Source organism: Lissotriton vulgaris, chromosome 2_1, assembly GCF_964263255.1.
Source record: "Lissotriton vulgaris chromosome 2_1, aLisVul1.2, whole genome shotgun sequence".
Lineage (NCBI taxonomy): Eukaryota > Metazoa > Chordata > Amphibia > Caudata > Salamandridae > Lissotriton > Lissotriton vulgaris.
Window position 1 is genome coordinate 421220777 of NC_141687.1, and position 16892 is coordinate 421237668.

General features: G+C 48.5%; 1 protein-coding gene across 1 annotated transcript in view; it reads left to right on the plus strand.

Moving 5' to 3' along the window:
- The window catches only part of DYTN (dystrotelin), a 248249-nt gene that overhangs the window by 23200 nt on the left and 208157 nt on the right, over positions 1 to 16892 (plus strand). The window contains exon 4 of the mRNA XM_086954076.1: positions 151 to 210. Coding sequence (XP_086810202.1) covers positions 151 to 210 — 60 coding nt within the window. The remainder of the gene's footprint in view (positions 1 to 150; positions 211 to 16892) is intronic.

The following is a 16892-nucleotide window of genomic DNA, read 5'->3' on the forward strand; positions in this document are numbered from 1 at the left end:
TTCTGCAGTCTCCTTGTCTTTTATGCTAGTTCTAGCTCACATGTGACTGTGACTGCAGTTCAAATAAAGACCAACGCTGAAGCTCACAGAGTTGGTATTCTGTCTTTGCCTGTGTTTTGACACTTGTTTTCTCTGTCTATTCTTTTCCAGGAGGCTTCGGCTCCCAGGTTTGGAGCAGGGAAGTTTGAAGGCATTTTCTTCGGCCTCTGGGTAAGGAGAGGGTAGGTCCTCTACCGAGTCCTATGCTGTGACCTCTTGGGAACGCATCTGAAAAATGACGCGATTCCCGTCAGCGTCGAGGACTATGACGTCGAGAGCAGGATACTCTACGTCAACCCATAACTCCGGTCGACGCAACGTTATAGGTCGACGTCTAGGAGTGGGCCTGGAGGACCCCGAAGTTCTGGTGGTGATTGACGTCGACGTGAGGATCAACGTCGAGGTATGCTCGCCGTCATGGTATGCTCGACGTCAAAGTGCAGTGATGCTCGACGTCGAGGAGCAGTAATGCTCGACGTGGAGGGGGCAGTAATGCTTGACATCGAGGGCTCAACGTCGAGGAGCTGTAATGCTCGACATCGAGGAGCTGTAATGCTCGACATTGAGGAGTTGTAAGGCTTGGCGGTGATGCTCGGCTTCGAAGAGCAGTGATGCTCGGCACCTCAGTACAGTGCTGCTCGACGTCGAAGGGAAGTCGACGTCGAAGTGAAAGAGTGTTTGACGCTGTCGGGACGTTTCGACGTCGTGGTGGTCAATGTCGTAGAGACGGTCAATATCTTAGGGATTGTGATGTCGACATCATGGGTTACCGCCGCGGGGTCATTACCGCCGGCGCTTGACGCCGGTGTCCTGTTCCAGGCTTCGCTCCTCTGTGAGCCTTTCCTCGTCGGCGAGGATCTGGTGTTCCCGGCAACTTCGACTCTAGACGCCGAGCAGTGGATCAGCGTCAAGGAACTCTTCTCATGGGGAGTCTGAGGCTACTTACCAATCGTAAGCGAGGGACGTTGGTCCCTTTGCTTAGTTTTGAGTATTCGCATACCTACTCACTGTCTAGGTCGCCTCCTGCTCTGCCCCCACTGGTGATACCACCGGGGATGCCTAGAAATTCTCTCCGGCCCCTCTACCACCCACCGCTTCAGGGACTTTTTGCCCCTCAGTCTGCGACCCCCGTGGAACCTTGATGACCTAGAACGAGATCTGGAGGGATGCATCTTCAATGAGTGCGGGGAGGTGCTCTCCTACTCTTATATATTTCCCTCCTGGCGCGTTGTTCACTGGTTGGCGGTACTTCACTTTCGTCCACTGCCACCTGCCAGGAGGTTCTGGCTTCGAACCTACTCCTGACTTTGTCGCAGGGGTGGCGGCATGCAAACAGCATGTTGGGGCCTGCTCTTGCTGGGCCGTTGTGATAGATCCCTGTATGTGTGGGTTTCTTCACCAATTTGCGGATCTCCTGCCGAGAGACAGCAGAGACGCCTTACAAGAGATGGTCTAAAGGGCCTGATGGTTTCAGATCTACTCGTCAGCGCTGGAGCGGATATTTCTCTCCTGGCGACCCCCAGGTATTGCCATGGGTTTCGCTCTACAGGCACATACTTGTATCGTCTGCCATCTCTGCAGCCTGCGGCACAGCAGTGTGCTTCTAATCTCCCGTTCTTTGGGGCAAGTCCGGATGGCCGAGTGGTCTAAGGTGATGCGTTCTGGTCGCAGTCTCCTCGGGAGTCGTTGGTTCAAATCCCACTTCTGGACAACCCTTCGGATTCCATGCGGGTAGTGAGTAGTCCGCATGTGGTCTGAATTGAAGACAGTTGAAGGCTGTAGGTTTGGGAAAGCATGGAGAATGGCTTAAGGCCTTCCACCCTTTCTAGCGGCGTTTTTCCTTTCAGAATTTGTCTGTGGTCCCGGGCCGCCGATGGAATGATTCACAGGTATATTGTGCGCAGTGAGAGCTTGATGCTAACTCGGCGAACTAAGGCCCGGCCGGGTCTAAGCCCTGAGGGTTTACTTCCCCTCGTCCGTTACTCGCTCCGGTGGGGGGAACCATACACACTTACCGGGCAGAGTCAAGAACAAGTGGGTGCAGAATGTTGTTTGCGAGGGATACGTTTCGTTTTGTCAGCCCTCCTCCAGCAATTTCACCGGTTCGCTCACAGTTCCAGCTGCATGACCTCCAAGCAGAGGCTGTTACCCTGTTAAGGAAAAGGGCGATAGAAGACGCCCATCTGTCTCAAAGAGGAAAGGATCTTTCTTCATGGTTCTTTCCGGTGCGAAAGAAGGAAAAGAACGAGTTCAGGCCCATTCTGGGTTTGTGACAAGCGAACAAATGGATTTGCCGGGAGAAATTTTGCACGCTGTCTTTGCGCCAGATTTATCCTAAGCTGCACAGAGGAGACTGGCTTTGCGCTATAGATCTGCAGGATGCGTACTTCCATGTGCCCATTGCACCGACACACAGGAAGTTCCTGCATTTTCTAGTCAGCGCCAATCACTAGCAGTAGACTGTACTACCGTTTGGACTGGAGTCTGCACCCAGGACTTTTTCACAATGCACAGTGGTGGCTGCGCACCTGAGATAGTACAAGGTATTTCTCTACGACTGGTTGATCAACGCCTCCACCTTCCAGGAAGCGCAATTGCGCTTCAACAGAACAGTCGTTCTGCTGAACTAGCTGACGTTGCACATACACATGTCCAAATCTGTTCCAACTCCTGTCCAGTGCCTACAGTACTTGGGGGCCTCCATCGATGCTCTTTCAAAAGGTGTGCCTCCTTCGGAGGAGCGGCTCTTATCGATCCATCGGAAGGCTCAGCCTATCATGGCTGTTCCTTCTACAACAGTGAGGACGGTGTCTTCTCTACTGGGGTCGATGGCCTCTGGCATCTTCCTAACGCCACACGCATGCCTCCACAGGAGGCCACTGCAGGAATGTCTGGAGTATCAGTGAGACGGGAAGCGGGGGAGCTGGGACGGTAGGATCCCCTGTCCCTTCACGCTCCACAGTCCTTGAGATGGTGGTGCTCCGCAGAGAATCTCCTCCAGGGGATTCCATTCCACAAGGACATTCCCATTCAGAATATCGTCACGGATGCGTCTCTCCACGGCTGGGGAGCGCACTCAGATCATCTACAGATCCAGGGAATGTGGTCCCCGGCGGAATACACGTATCACATCTATTTCCTGGACCTTAGCGCTGTCCACTTGGCACTGCAGGCCTTTCATCTGTCCTTTCAGACCACCTCCTTGATTGTACAGACAGACAATACGACCACAAGGTATTACCTGAACAAGCAGGGGGGCTCGAGATCGCGCATAAGGCCACAGGCGATCTGGCACTGGCTGCTAGCCAGAGGACTGACGATAACTGCAACCCATCTGCCAGGTGGGCCGAATGCTCAGGTGGACTCACTCAGCAGGCTGGTACGAGTAAACCACGAGTGGGTCCTACACGAATAGGTTCTAGGAAACATCGTCGTTAGGAGGGGCACTCCAGATGTAGATCTGTTCGCCACCGCCTACAACAGAACATGCTGAGGCTTCGCCTCCAGGTCTTACCAACAGGGGAATATGGGGAGCGCGTTATGGATCAGCTGGTTGAACAGCTTTCTGTACGCCTTTCCACCCATTTCCCTGGTTTCGGTGGTAATCATCAAGCTGTCTCAGTCCAGAGCATGGATGATCCTCATTGCTCCGGAGTGGCCCCGGCAGTGGTGATTCACGGGCCTGCTTCACAGGGATTTCTTGCCTGTCCGGCTGTCACTGTGGGCCGTTTCTCTCTGCATTGGATTTCTTCTCTCCTCGTCCGCGGGTCCCGCTTCGTGAGGCGGGGAGAGGCGCCCTGTGACCGGAGGGGCTTTGCTGCCGGGCGCTTGTGCTGACTGAGGGAAGTGCAGGGCTGCGAGCGGACCCGCAGGGACTCAAACTTCCAGGAGTCCCTGCGTGAGGTCAACCCACAACACCTGGGTCCCTCTCCCTGCCTGCCCCACCCCCCGCCCAAGCACTAAAACCTGCCTTGATTCTGCACGTCGGGGGATTTCTTGCCTGTCCGGCTGTCACTGTGGGCCGTTTCTCTCTGCATTGGATTTCTTCTCTCCTCGTCAGCTTCTCGCCGGACCCGCTCCGCGGGTCCCGCTTCGTGAGGCGGGGAGAGGCGCCCTGTGACCGGAGGGGCTTTGCTGCCGGGCGCTTGTGCTGACTGAGGGAAGTGCAGGGCTGCGAGCGGACCCGCAGGGACTCAAACTTCCAGGAGTCCCTGCGTGAGGTCAACCCACAACACCTGGGTCGCTCTCCCTGCCTGCCCCGCCCCCCGCCCAAGCACTAAAACCTGCCTTGATTCTGCACGTCGGGGGATTTCTTGCCTGTCCGGCTGTCACTGTGGGCCGTTTCTCTCTGCATTGGATTTCTTCTCTCCTCGTCAGCTTCTCGACGGACCCGCTCCGCGGGTCCCGCTTCGTGAGGCGGGGAGAGGCGCCCTGTGACCGGAGTGGCTTTGCTGCCGGGCGCTTGTGCTGACTGAGGGAAGTGCAGGGCTGCGAGCGGACCCGCAGGGACTCAAATTTCCAGGAGTCCCTGCGTGAGGCCAACCCACAACACCTGGGTCGCTCTCCCTGCCTGCCCCGCCCCCCGCCCAAGCACTAAAACCTGCCTTGATTCTGCACGTCGGGGGATTTCTTGCCTGTCCGGCTGTCACTGTGGGCCGTTTCTCTCTGCATTGGATTTCTTCTCTCCTCGTCAGCTTCTCGCCGGACCCGCTCCGCGGGTCCCGCTTCGTGAGGCGGGGAGAGGCGCCCTGTGCCCGAGGGGGCTTTGCTGCCGGGCGCTTGTGCTGACTGAGGGAAGTGCAGGGCTGCGAGCGGACCCGTAGGGACTCAAACTTCCAGGAGTCCCTGCGTGAGGTCAACCCACAACACCTGGGTCGCTCTCCCTGGCTGCCCCGCCCCTCGCCCCACCTCTCCCTTCATTACTGTGCTTTGGTACCGCTGCGCGGGAGGGCGCCGGGAGAAGCCCGGGACAAGGGCGGGACCGTCTAAGGCCGTATAAGGACGGGCCGGGCCACCCCTCTTTCAGGTTGGAACTCAAGACTTGCTCATGATTATTAAGACATTTTTTGACATTCGTGTAACCTGGTACCATATTTAATTCTATTTTAAGTGGACATTCCTTAGATTATTGTGACCTGCATTGTATATATTTATTGTACATGATGTCCCTGAGATCTGGGAAGAGTAGACAAGTAACGGTGAAATCAAGCAGTGGTAAAGCTACAGGTACCCTAGACGATTTTATTATTAGGGCCACGGGGATTTTAGATAAAGAAATTGCATTAACAGAAAAACGCCTATCCTTAGACTTACTTACTGGGAGACGTTCCTCCTTGGGAAGGATTGCTTCATCAACCACCCCTGAAATTAGTATTACTGGTGACCTAGAATTCCCCGTTATTTCAGCAGTAATATTGGATACCCCGCCAACATTGATGGAGAATATAGCGGATTGTGTAACAGAAGATAATGCAAGTAGGAACGTTAAAAATCAGATCCCAAATACAGCCATCCCACAGTGTAGTCCTTCACCATCTCATGCTCAAGAACTTGATCCTATAGTCAACAAACAATGTAAACGTAAGAGAGGTGGGGGACACCTTAATGGAAATAGAACTAAAACGGCTAAGACTTCTGCCGTTAGAGGCGCTGCCAAATTTGCAAAACAAGGGGGGCCCATGTCGAAGGAATTTGGCTATTGGATACATTGCTGTGAAAATAATAATAAGGATCTCATGGCCAGTCTAGAGAAGCTGGTAAAAAGTCTGTTGACTCCCCTGGTGGAAAGAACCCAAATCATTAACTCAAAACTAGATCAATTAGAATTCTTAACATCTAAAAATACCCTTTTACTGGAGAGTCTTGTAGACAATAGCAAACAACTTGCTGCTACTGGGGGTAATATTATTACAGCAAAAAAGGGGGCCCAGAAAAGTCAGCTACAAGCTCAGCAAGCGAAAACTGCAGTATCTGCAGATTCAAACGGTATTACCCCTCGTATAGTGCCAGCTACTTTGTCTAAAACTACGCTGCCGACTACTGTGGGATCTCAGCAAAAGAACTCTTTGGCGGTAGCATCACCAGTGAACACAGTTGCCCCTGCCCTGTTAAATGCTACTGAGGGGAGAGAAACCCCAGTTAGCAAACCCTTAGCCCCCAGTAAAACACCCCTGCCTGGTAAACATATCTATGTAAATATACCCCCTGATGCTGCCCCCTACATGGCAATTTTGACAGGTGTTCCATTAATTGCAGCGAACAAATATGAGAAAATGGAGGACCTTTTAAATAAAACAAAATTCTGGCTAAATAATAACAGGCCCCTTTCCCAAGACACTGCTACAAAAATTTTAAGTGTGCGAAGGGTCCCCTGGGTTGGGCCAAGCAAGAAAGATCTGGAGGGGGATTGTATTCTGATTAATTTTAGAGACATCTGGGTGAAGGATATGATCTGCAGCAAAGCAAGGTTCGGTAGGATGGGGGACATCCAGTGTGTGGGACTTGAATATTTTTACCCAAATCTTTATCATACCATCTCAAATCCCAACCACCGCGGGCAAAGAACGCGCGGCAGTAATCATTCGGGTTGGGTACGTAGCTTGACCATGAACCAAGGCACACAAAATTATTGTGGTCCTTGGCATGAGATAAATGGCCCCTTTATGGGACCACCGAGTATGGGTCATTTCACACAAGCCCCGTATAACCCACGAAGACCAAGGTATCAAGGTGAGGAGTACCCAGGATGGATGTCAAATAATAATATCCCATTGAGAAACCGCTTTGACCCATTAATGGGTATGGAGGGTGTAGATTGACCATCAGCTAGGTCTGAGGACAACGCTCTACCCACGCTAGACTTGGGAAAGAGGAAAAACACAGGGATAGCCCGCAATGATAACCCAGTTGTGGTGACTGGTGATTGTGATATTGTGAGTATTGGCCCCCCATATGTAGAGAATGATGTTATTTATGGAGGAGATACCATCTTGGGTTGTGAGAATTACCCACTACTGTCTGGGCAAGACCCCTCAAGTATAAAAGACACTATGGGAAGCACTCATGGGAAACCGGGGCTGTCTCTAATATCTTGGAATATTGCTGGACTTATAGGCAGATTGGAGGATGATGCGTGGTTGGATTATGTAGGAGCCCAGGGAATCCTGTGTCTACAGGAGACTTGGACTAGGACTGCCTGTGACATTGAGGGCTTTCAATAATTTAATGTTTTGGCCGTTACATCGACATCTGGGAGGGCAAAGGGTGGCATAATAACAGCGTTGCCCATAAAACTACAGAAGTTGACAACTTCGAAACTAGTGGACACAAATTGGTATCAATTGTTGTTATTGGAGCATCTTTTCCCAGAACCTGTGTTGTTAGTCAACTGGTATCACAATATCTTTAATGGACGTGACACATCGATAATTCAAAGTCTGGAGGACGCAGTGGGCAAAGCACAAAGCGAGCATCCATTATCGTCTGTCATTTGGGTTGGCGATTTTAACTGTTCGTTGTGCAGTTTTGGAGGTTCGAATGTGTGCGGTCTGGAGGACTCAAACACACAGCCCTTGACTCACTTTAAACACACACCCCAGGGGGACGCCTTGAACAATATTATTATCCTGAATGACTTGTGTGTGGTGGAACCCTGGTCAGCCCCTAATATACCGCAAATACCAACTTTCCATGGTACAAGGGGAGAGATGAGCACCATTGATTTTGTCCTGGTGTCCAGTAGCTTTCTTAAATATGTTGACAAGCTCGAGGTGGTGGCCAATCCCGCAAGTGACCATAATCCCCTAATGTTGTCATTGTGCTTGCCCGTACAAGAATCATCAAATACTTGGGACCAGTCAATCAAGTACAGCAAGAATCAGGGTGTTAGTTTAAAATGTGGGAAGGTAGATACGATAAAATTGGAGTAAGATATCTTTGATAGTTGCAAAATGGAAATGTTATCATGTCTACTCCCAGTACCTGATCCTCACAAGGTTATTGAGAGTTTCGAGAAACTGTGTGGGCATGTAGCAAAGCACCTTAGGAAACCCAAGGGAAAGGGTGGCCAAAAGGCCTTTAGATGGTTTGATTCTGTGTGTTCTGCCACACATCAATCCCTAAAACTAGCCTTGCGCCAAAAACCAAGAAATAGAGAACTTGTAAGAACTAGCAGAAAGGCTTATAGGAAGGCTATTGTAAAAAGAAAGCAGGACCTAAAAAACATTGCTTGGGAAGACCTAGAAAAGGCTGCAGAACTAAGAAATAGTAGGCTCTTTTGGGAGGTCCTAAACCGCCCCCTTTTTAAGAATGACAATAAAGAAACTATAGTTATGCAGGTCACCGCTGATCAGTGGGAACTACATTTTAGTAAGATTTTTAACCCTAATTCTATTCCAATAATGGAAAGATCGGATAGCACAGGGGATCTGGCGATACCATCCTCGGCTTTGACCCTCAGCTCTTCACTTACACTGATAGAGATTGAGGAAGCTTTAGGGAAGGGTTTATCACTAAAAGCTCCAGGCCCAGATGCTGTCCCCTTGGACCTTTTTAAACATAACGTTAGTTTGTGGGCACCCTTATTATTGAATGTATTTAAGGCTGTTGTGGTCGGTCGCATCCCTGGTTCTTGGAAGGAGGCAATTGTAGTGCCGATCTTCAAGAAGGGTGATAGGTGCGATCCATGTTGCTATCGTCCTATATCCCTAATAGATGCCTCATGCAAAATCTTGGGCAGGGTTATCCTAGCCAGATTAGAAAGCTGGGCAGACTCAACAGGTCTTATAGTTGATTCCCAATATGGATTTAGGCGAGGAAAGGGGACTGTCGAGCAGTGTCTGAATCTGGCACTAATTATAGGCAAGTACATGAAGGCAAAAAAGTCTGCAATACATCTTGCCTTCATGGACTTGTCAAGTGCATTCGACACTGTTTGTAGACATAAGTTGTGGCAGATGATGGATGACATGGGCTTCGAGGAACCTTTGGTCACATTGCTTCGTAGGTTACATGCAGCAACAACTGTAGCAATTAGATTTGGTCCTGGAGGCGAAATGACAAAATCAATTCCATCAACTGAGGGTGTGCGTCAAGGATGCATTCTGGCGCCTTTTCTTTTTTTGGTATACACGAACGGGCTAGAAAAGTACTTATTAGACCAGGGTTGCGATTTTCCAAAAATGAATGGTAAAAGTATCCCCATGCTTTCCTACGCAGACGATACGGTCTTAATGACCCTAACTGGAAATAGCATGCAAGTATGTTTAGATGACTTTTATACTTTCATGCTGGACCTTGACTTAAAGGTAAACTTCACCAAATATTTTGTAATGTGTTGTGGTCCTAAAGGGTCAAACATCAGGAAGTTTGTGGTAAATAATCGCACAATTGGAAAGGTGGATAATTTTAACTATCTAGGTAATTTGTTTAATAACAAACTAAGCTGGACTCCACTTATGAAGGTTCGAGCCCAGAGTGCGACCCGGGCAATAGAGGGCATCTTCCGTTTTTGTAGCAAATTGGGCCAAAAACATGTTACGCACCTCAAAACCCTCTATACATCTAAATGTTTATCGGTGGCCACCTACGGGGCAGGGGTTTGGGGGACTGAAACACCAACTGTGATACAGGTGGTGGAAAATAATTTCACAGAAAGGGTTTTATCAGTCCCCAAAGGCTCCTCAAACATCTTTTGCCACAAAGAAATGGGAATGGTCAGCGTATCTGATACGATTCGTTTGTCCCCTTTATTGTTATGGGGCAAAATATGGCGATCTGAAGACTTGCAACTTACTAAAGACATCATTATGGATTGCATGGCCTTAGAAAATTCAAAACAGATCCCTTGGTTGTCCTATGTTTGCAATATGTTAAATAAGATTGGTTTGGGTTCCTTTTATGACAACCCAGAAAAAATAGAGAGAAACCAAAAGACAGACATAAAGACAATGTATTGGAAATCATTAAATTCACAACCTCTGGATGATGTTAATGTTCATGTTCGTAAGCCCCAACCTCAGTTCTATTTAACATTTACTCTCAATGTGCAATGGCGGTTCTTACTAACAAGGTTTAGATTGGATATTCTGCATTTTCTGCTTGCTTTTCCGAAACAAGGGGGGTGGTGTGAGAGGCTGCCCCCTTGCCCATGTAATAACAGGGTTAGCCAAAGCACCATACATGTGGTCCTTTTTTGCTCCTTATATGAAGAGCCAAGAATCCGGTTTATTAAACCAATTCTGAAGGGGCGTCAACCTTGTACTTATGAGGAAGGGTACGATTACCTGTCTTTACTATCCTCTGTTGAAACCTGCTGTGCCATGTTAAATTTTATTAGAGTTTCGCTAAAGATTAGGAAGGGCTATGGCTAGTACCAAAATGCATATAATGTTTTCTGGCCCAAAAATCTGCATATATGTTTACAATGGTCCTTTTATTATGTCTTTTATAAATTTGTGGAAATTGTGTATTTTTCTTTTATATGAGGTATGATGGTTTGTATGTTCAGCACTTTTATGATCCATTTTATGAATCGAATAAAGTTTTGAAACAAAATGAAACAAAACGTCTCCCCCACCCCACCTACGGATGCCGTGTCGGCCGGGCCTTCTTGCGAAGTTCGGGGGGCAGATGGTGCACCCCAACCTCTCATACTTGGGTTTGGCGGAGTGGCTCCTGAGATAGTGCAATATGGATACCTGACTGTGCCTGATGATTGCATTGGTATTCTCGAGGATGCTAAGCGACCTTCCACTAGGACTTCCTATACCTTTAAGTGGAAGAGGTTCTGCATCTGGTGTACGTCTGGGAACTATGTTCCGACGACCTGCCAGGAAGTTGTCATACTTCCATACCTTTGCATTTGGCTCAATCTGGACTTAATCTTCATTCTATTAAGGTCCACCTCGCAGTGTTAACTGCATATAGGAGATGCTTTTCACAGACATCATTCTGCAAGGTTCCTGTGATTAAAGATGTTTTGGAAGGATTGAAGAAAGTGTTTCCTCCTGTTCGGCATCCTTCACCTTTGGAGGAGCTGAATGTGGTGCTGTCAAGGTTGATGAGGGAACCTTTTGAACCTTTTCAGGAGGCTTCACTATAGCACTTATCATGGAAGGCGGCTTTCCTCGTGGCCATTACATCGGCCCGCAGGAAGGGGTGAAATTCAGGCATTGTGTTGCCTAAAACTGTATACTGTATTTTGTGCTGCTAAGGTTGTGATGCGTACTCACCCTTGGTTCCTTCCTAAGGCGTTTTCTGATTCCCATGCCTACCAAACTATAACTTTGCCTACGTTTTTCCAAAATCTTTCCACTCCAATTCAAAGGTTTCTTCATTCCTTGAATGTCAGAAGTTTGTTGAAATTCTGCTTAGACAAGATCAAGGTCATTCGTAGGTCAGACCAATTGTTTATCAATTATGGGTTGGTCAGGACTGGTCTTGCCACTTCAAAACAGTCCATCTTGGGTGGACTGTGCCCTGTATCCAGTTATGTTACCGAAAGGCTAATAAAAATTTATAGGTTCATTCCACCAGGGGCAAAGCGGCTACGACTGCTTTGCTACGTAATGTTCCCATTGCAGTCATCTGTAGGGCTGCCACGTGGAAGTCGGTCCATACCTTTGCTAAACACTACTGTCTGGACTCTGATGCCAGAGTGTATGCTCTGATCGGGCAGGCTTCGTTGAGAAATCTGTTTGCACAGTAGTGGTGTTGTCTTTTTTCTCCACCGCCAAATTGGTTTGTTGGGATGGGCTTGCCATTCTATTCACTAGATTATGACTATACATAGAGATCCCCTACTACAGAAGGAGTAGTTTCTTACCTGTAACTCCAGTTCTGTAGTAGGGGTATCTCTGTTATAGTCATAAGCACCCACCCTCCTCCCCGGTGGAGAAATTGATAATGTGCTGTATGCTACAGGCCTTGCTTTATACACCTTCAAAAAGAACTGAAAGTAAAAGGGCTTGGCTGTGCATGCTGGGATACCGAGGGTCTCTGGAACGTTCCTTGTTCTTGTCTGTCCAACCCTTCCTCTCTTTCATTTCAAGGATTTTGGTGAAGGGGAGTTTTTCTCTATGAGGAAAACTTGGTAAAATGTGTAATAAAATTGACATTGTTGGGTATTCTTTTCACTGTTTAGATGAAGTGGTGGCCATTGCAGCCTTGTAAGTGTTAGGCTGCATTATTTGTCTTGATTTTCTTCTAAGTGTCTATGCAGAACTGCAAAGAAGACAATTTAAGAGATTATTTTTGATTGCTCCGGAGTCCCGGCACATGGGCGAAACTATTCACTAGATTATGACTATAACAGAGATACCCCTACTACAGAACTGGAGTTACAGGTAAGGAACTACTCCTTTTGAAATAGCGCCTGAAGAAATATCAGGTTTTTGAAGGGGGAGGGTCTTCCATTTCAGAACCGTTAGGATTTGAGTCGAATCTGAACACTTAGACACCTTAGAAGCTTTAGATGACGCTGCTAGCTTAAGATTCCTCATCTTTCCCATAAAAGGTGCACTAAAATACAGTAAATATCTTTAAAGCAGTTGTGAGCGAGTGTAATAAGTCCATAAATAATTATCAGTGAAATAAATAAAACTAGTTGCAGGATGCAGGCTGTAAAATCCCAAAATATAAACTCAGCGGTGCACCGCGAAAAGCAGCAAGCAAATAAAAGTTACCATGGAGGTAGTGAAAATCAGCTCATGAAGAGAAAATATGCACGAGTGGAAATAAAGGCTGCTCTAAAACAAGGTACAAAGAGGAAAATATTTTCTATATTTTGAATCTAAGTGTAAAAAGGAAAGTTCCAATATTCATGAGAGTAGAAGCCTAACTGTGACAGGCATAATGACCCTCTGACTGAGAGGAACAAATATCAACAAAGTCTGTGTGAAAAAGATACCAACACTGATATCCTTAATTAGAAAATGAAAAAACAAGCAAATGGAGCTTGTAACAAAGTTCAGGGCATAACAGGGCAAAAAATGGCATAAAAAGAACCCTGACGCGCGTTTCCTGAGGCGTCATACAGGAATCTCCTCAGCGCTGCAGATCAAAGGAAATGGCGGCCATGTCTAAGACGGAGCCGCCTTGTAACGCATATCAGACATAATGCAGCTTATGAGTTGAACAAAAGACCGGAGAGTCACAACGTGTGCTGCCTCTCTTTACACGGCTATTCCCTCACACTGTGCCCACATGAAGGCTCATTGTCGTGTTAGGTATGTCGACAATTGCAGCCGTCCCCGCAGAGTCAGGGACCCGCCGCCATCTTCTCCGGGCCGTCCTTCTTTAGTTTTAACAACATAGAAAGAAAGGAGAGCTTATAATAAAGGTTCCAATGCCATTTGAGCTTCTTTTGATGTAGAACCAAAAAGAAACAAAAAGAAAATCCTATTTAAGCCATGGGAGCCTTCAGTATAGCCCGCCATTCTTTTAGCGAAATAGAGAAACACTGCAGAGATGGAATGGAGAGCAGGGGCAAACAGAGAGGGTGGCAGGCATGGGGAGCAATAATTTAATAGGGCTTAGAGAGGAGGAAGGAAGATACAAAAGTTTGACAGAAAGGGGGACCAAGGATTCCACACAGGAAGAAGAGAGAGGCGGGGGAGAAAATAGTAAGGAGTGGCAGGCAGGGAAGAGAGCACACTGGGAAGAGAAGCAGGGCCAGTAGGGAGGTGTGAGAGTGGGTGGCAGACAGGGAAGAGAGCACACTGGGAAGTGAAGCAGGGCCAGGAGGGAGGCGTGAGAGGGAAGGCTGGCAGGGAAGGGAGCACACTGGGAAGAGAAGCAGGGCCAGGAGGGAGGCATTAGAGGGAGTGGCTGGCCCTTGGTGTTACGAGGAGCAGCAAGAACACACACAAGAGGGAGCCAGCAGGAGTGGAGAGGGAGGGCTACCGTTATAAAGTAGTCTCTCTTCAATGCACCCACTGCAGTGGAGACGAAAAGATACATCCTAACAGCTAATGAATGAATGAAGTCATTAGTAAAGCGCTGGCTTTCACTCCAAAGGAGCATCTTGGCGCTGAAAGCGGGTAAGCTGAGTGTCAAGGAGTGAGGTCTCTGATAGCACAAATATCAGATGAGAGATAAAGCCAGACTGTCTGGTACTGCGAAGATCCAGGTTAGTCTTTTCTTAGACATGGAGTCCAGCTGTAAGAGTCTCAGTTGAGTGGGTAGATAGATCCATGCTTTTGTTCTCAGGACTGCCATAGACTTTCCTCCTCTGGACGTCAGATGGAAATGGGGGGGCACTAACAGATTTTCTATGGAGGATCTCAAATTGCGTGCATGTACATGAGCTTTTATTTTCATCCTGAGGTATTTGGGCCACTTTGTTTACAGCTCTGAGGGTTATTACCAGGATCTTAAAGAGAATCCTCTTGTGTATTGGCAACCAGTGGAGGATTTGGAGGACCTCTGAGGCAGATGACCCCCTTGGTAGTTTCAGTACCATTTGGGCTGCTGCATTTTGAGCAGTCTGCAGCTTTTTCAGAGTGCTCTTCTTTACTCCTGCATAGAGACTGTTACAATAGTCTAGGCATGATAAAATCAGAGCCACTCCCACGGTCTTACGAGCTGTAGCTGGAAGGAGGTCAAAGAATGTTTTAAGAGTTTTTATCCAATGGAAGCAGGCTTCTGCCACTGATAGGGCCAGCTGGTGAAAGGAGAGGGGGGTATCAAATCAAAACCCTAGGTTCTTAACAGTATCCACTGTATTAAGGGGGGACTGTATCATAGTATCAGATGGAAGAGATACACTACTTTATGCTGAGACAAGGTGTAATAGGAAAGTCTCAAGCCAGGAATGACAAGAAGAACATTAGCTATCAGCAAGGGTCAAGTCAAGTCAAGTCAAGAGATTTATATAGCGCGCTACATACCCAGAGGGTCTCAAGGCGCTTGAAGAAGGGTGGGGGATTACTTGTCGAATATCCACGTTTTAAGTTGCTTTCTGAATGCTAGGTGGTTCTGAGTAAGGCAAAGGTGAGTGGGAAGTGAGTTCCAGGTTTTAGCTGCCAGGTAGGAGAAGGATCTACCTCCCATTATGGTTTTGTTGATGCGAGGTACAGTGGCAAGGGCTTGGTTGGAGGATCGTAGCTGGCGGGAGGGGGTGTAGAAGGACAGTCGTGTGTTGAGGCATTCGGGTCCAAGTTCGTAAAGTGCTTTGTGTGCGTGGGTTAGGAGACGGAAAGTGATCCTCTTATTGACGGGGAGCCAGTGGAGGTTTTTCAGGTGACCAGAGATGTGTTCTTTACGCGGGACGTCTAATATGAGCCTGGCTGAAGCGTTCTGGATGCGTTGGAGTTTTTTCTGGAGTTTTGCAGTGGTACCGGCGTATAGGGTGTTTCCGTAGTCCAGGCGGCTCGTGAGTCGTGACCAGTGCGTGGGTGACCGTTTTTCTAGTTTCGGTGGGGATCCAATGAAATGTTTTTTTGAGCATGCGAAGAATGTTGAAGCAAGATGAAAAAACGGCGTTGACTTGTCTGTTCATCGAGAGAGAGGAATCCAGGATGACGCCCAGGTTCCGTGCGTGGTCCGTCGGGATGGGTGCTTTTCCAAGGGCCTCTGGCCACCAAGAGTCATCCCAGGCGGAGGGGGAGGTGCCTAGGATGAGGACTTCTGTTTTGTCTGAGTTCAGTTTCAGACGGCTGTGCTTCATCCATTCGGCTACTTCTTTCATTCCTTCATGCAGGTTGGTTTTGGCAGTGTTAGGGTCTCTGGTGAGTGATAGGATCAGTTGAGTGTCATCGGCGTAGGAGATGATGTTGAGGTTGTGTTGGCGTGCGATGACCGCGAGGGGGCTCATGTATACGTTGAAGAGGGTGGGGCTGAGTGAAGATCCTTGTGGTACGCGGCAGATGACTTCAGTGGCCTCTGACTTGAATGGTGGAAGGCGGACTCTCTGGGTTCTTCCGGTGAGGAACGAGGTGATCCATTCCAGTGCTTTTCCTTGGATTCCGACGTTTCTGAGGCGCTGTAAAAGGGTGCTATGACAGACTGTGTCGAAGGCTGCGGAGAGGTCGAGGAGGATGAGGGCGACTGTGTCTCCATTGTCCAGTAGAGTTCGAATGTCGTCTGTTGCTGCGATGAGGGCGGTTTCAGTGCTGTGTTTGGCTCGGAAGCCGGATTGTGAGGAGTCGAGGGATTTGTTGGTTTCGAGGAAGCCGGCGAGCTGGTTGTTGACCGCTTTCTCGATGACTTTGGCCGGGAATGGAAGGAGCGAGATAGGGCGGTAGTTTTTGAGTTCGGTGGGGTCAGCTGTGGGTTTCTTCAGAAGGGCGCTGAGTTCGGCATGTTCCCAACTTTCCGGGAAGGTTGCGGAGTTGAGGGAGCAATTGATGACGTCTCGGAGGTGTGGTGCTATAATGGAGTCTGCTTTGTTAAAGATGTGGTGAGGGCATGGGTCTGTGGGGGATCCTGAGTGGATAGAGTTCATCAGACGGATGGTGTCCTCAGTGGAGATTGGGTTCCAGTCATTGAGGATGTTCAAGGGGGGTGGGAGTCCTGCAGAGGGTTGGGTGGGTTGGTCTTCGGGTCGGTTGTCGAAGCTGTTGTGGATGTCTGCAATTTTGTTGTGGAAGAATGAGGCTAGGGAGTCGCAGAGGGCTTGAGAGGGGGTGATGTCGTTGGAGTTGGCTGAGGGGTTGGTAAATTCCTTGACGATGTTGAATAATTCCTTGCTGTTGTGGGCGTTGCTATCTAGTCGGTCCTTGAAAGCGGCTTTCTTGGCATTCCGGATCAGTTGGTGGTGTATGCGGGTGGCGTTTTTGAAGGCGTCCTTGGTGCTGGTGTTTGGGTCTTTTTTCCAGGCCTTCTCAAGGGAGGGACAGAGTTTCTTGGATTTC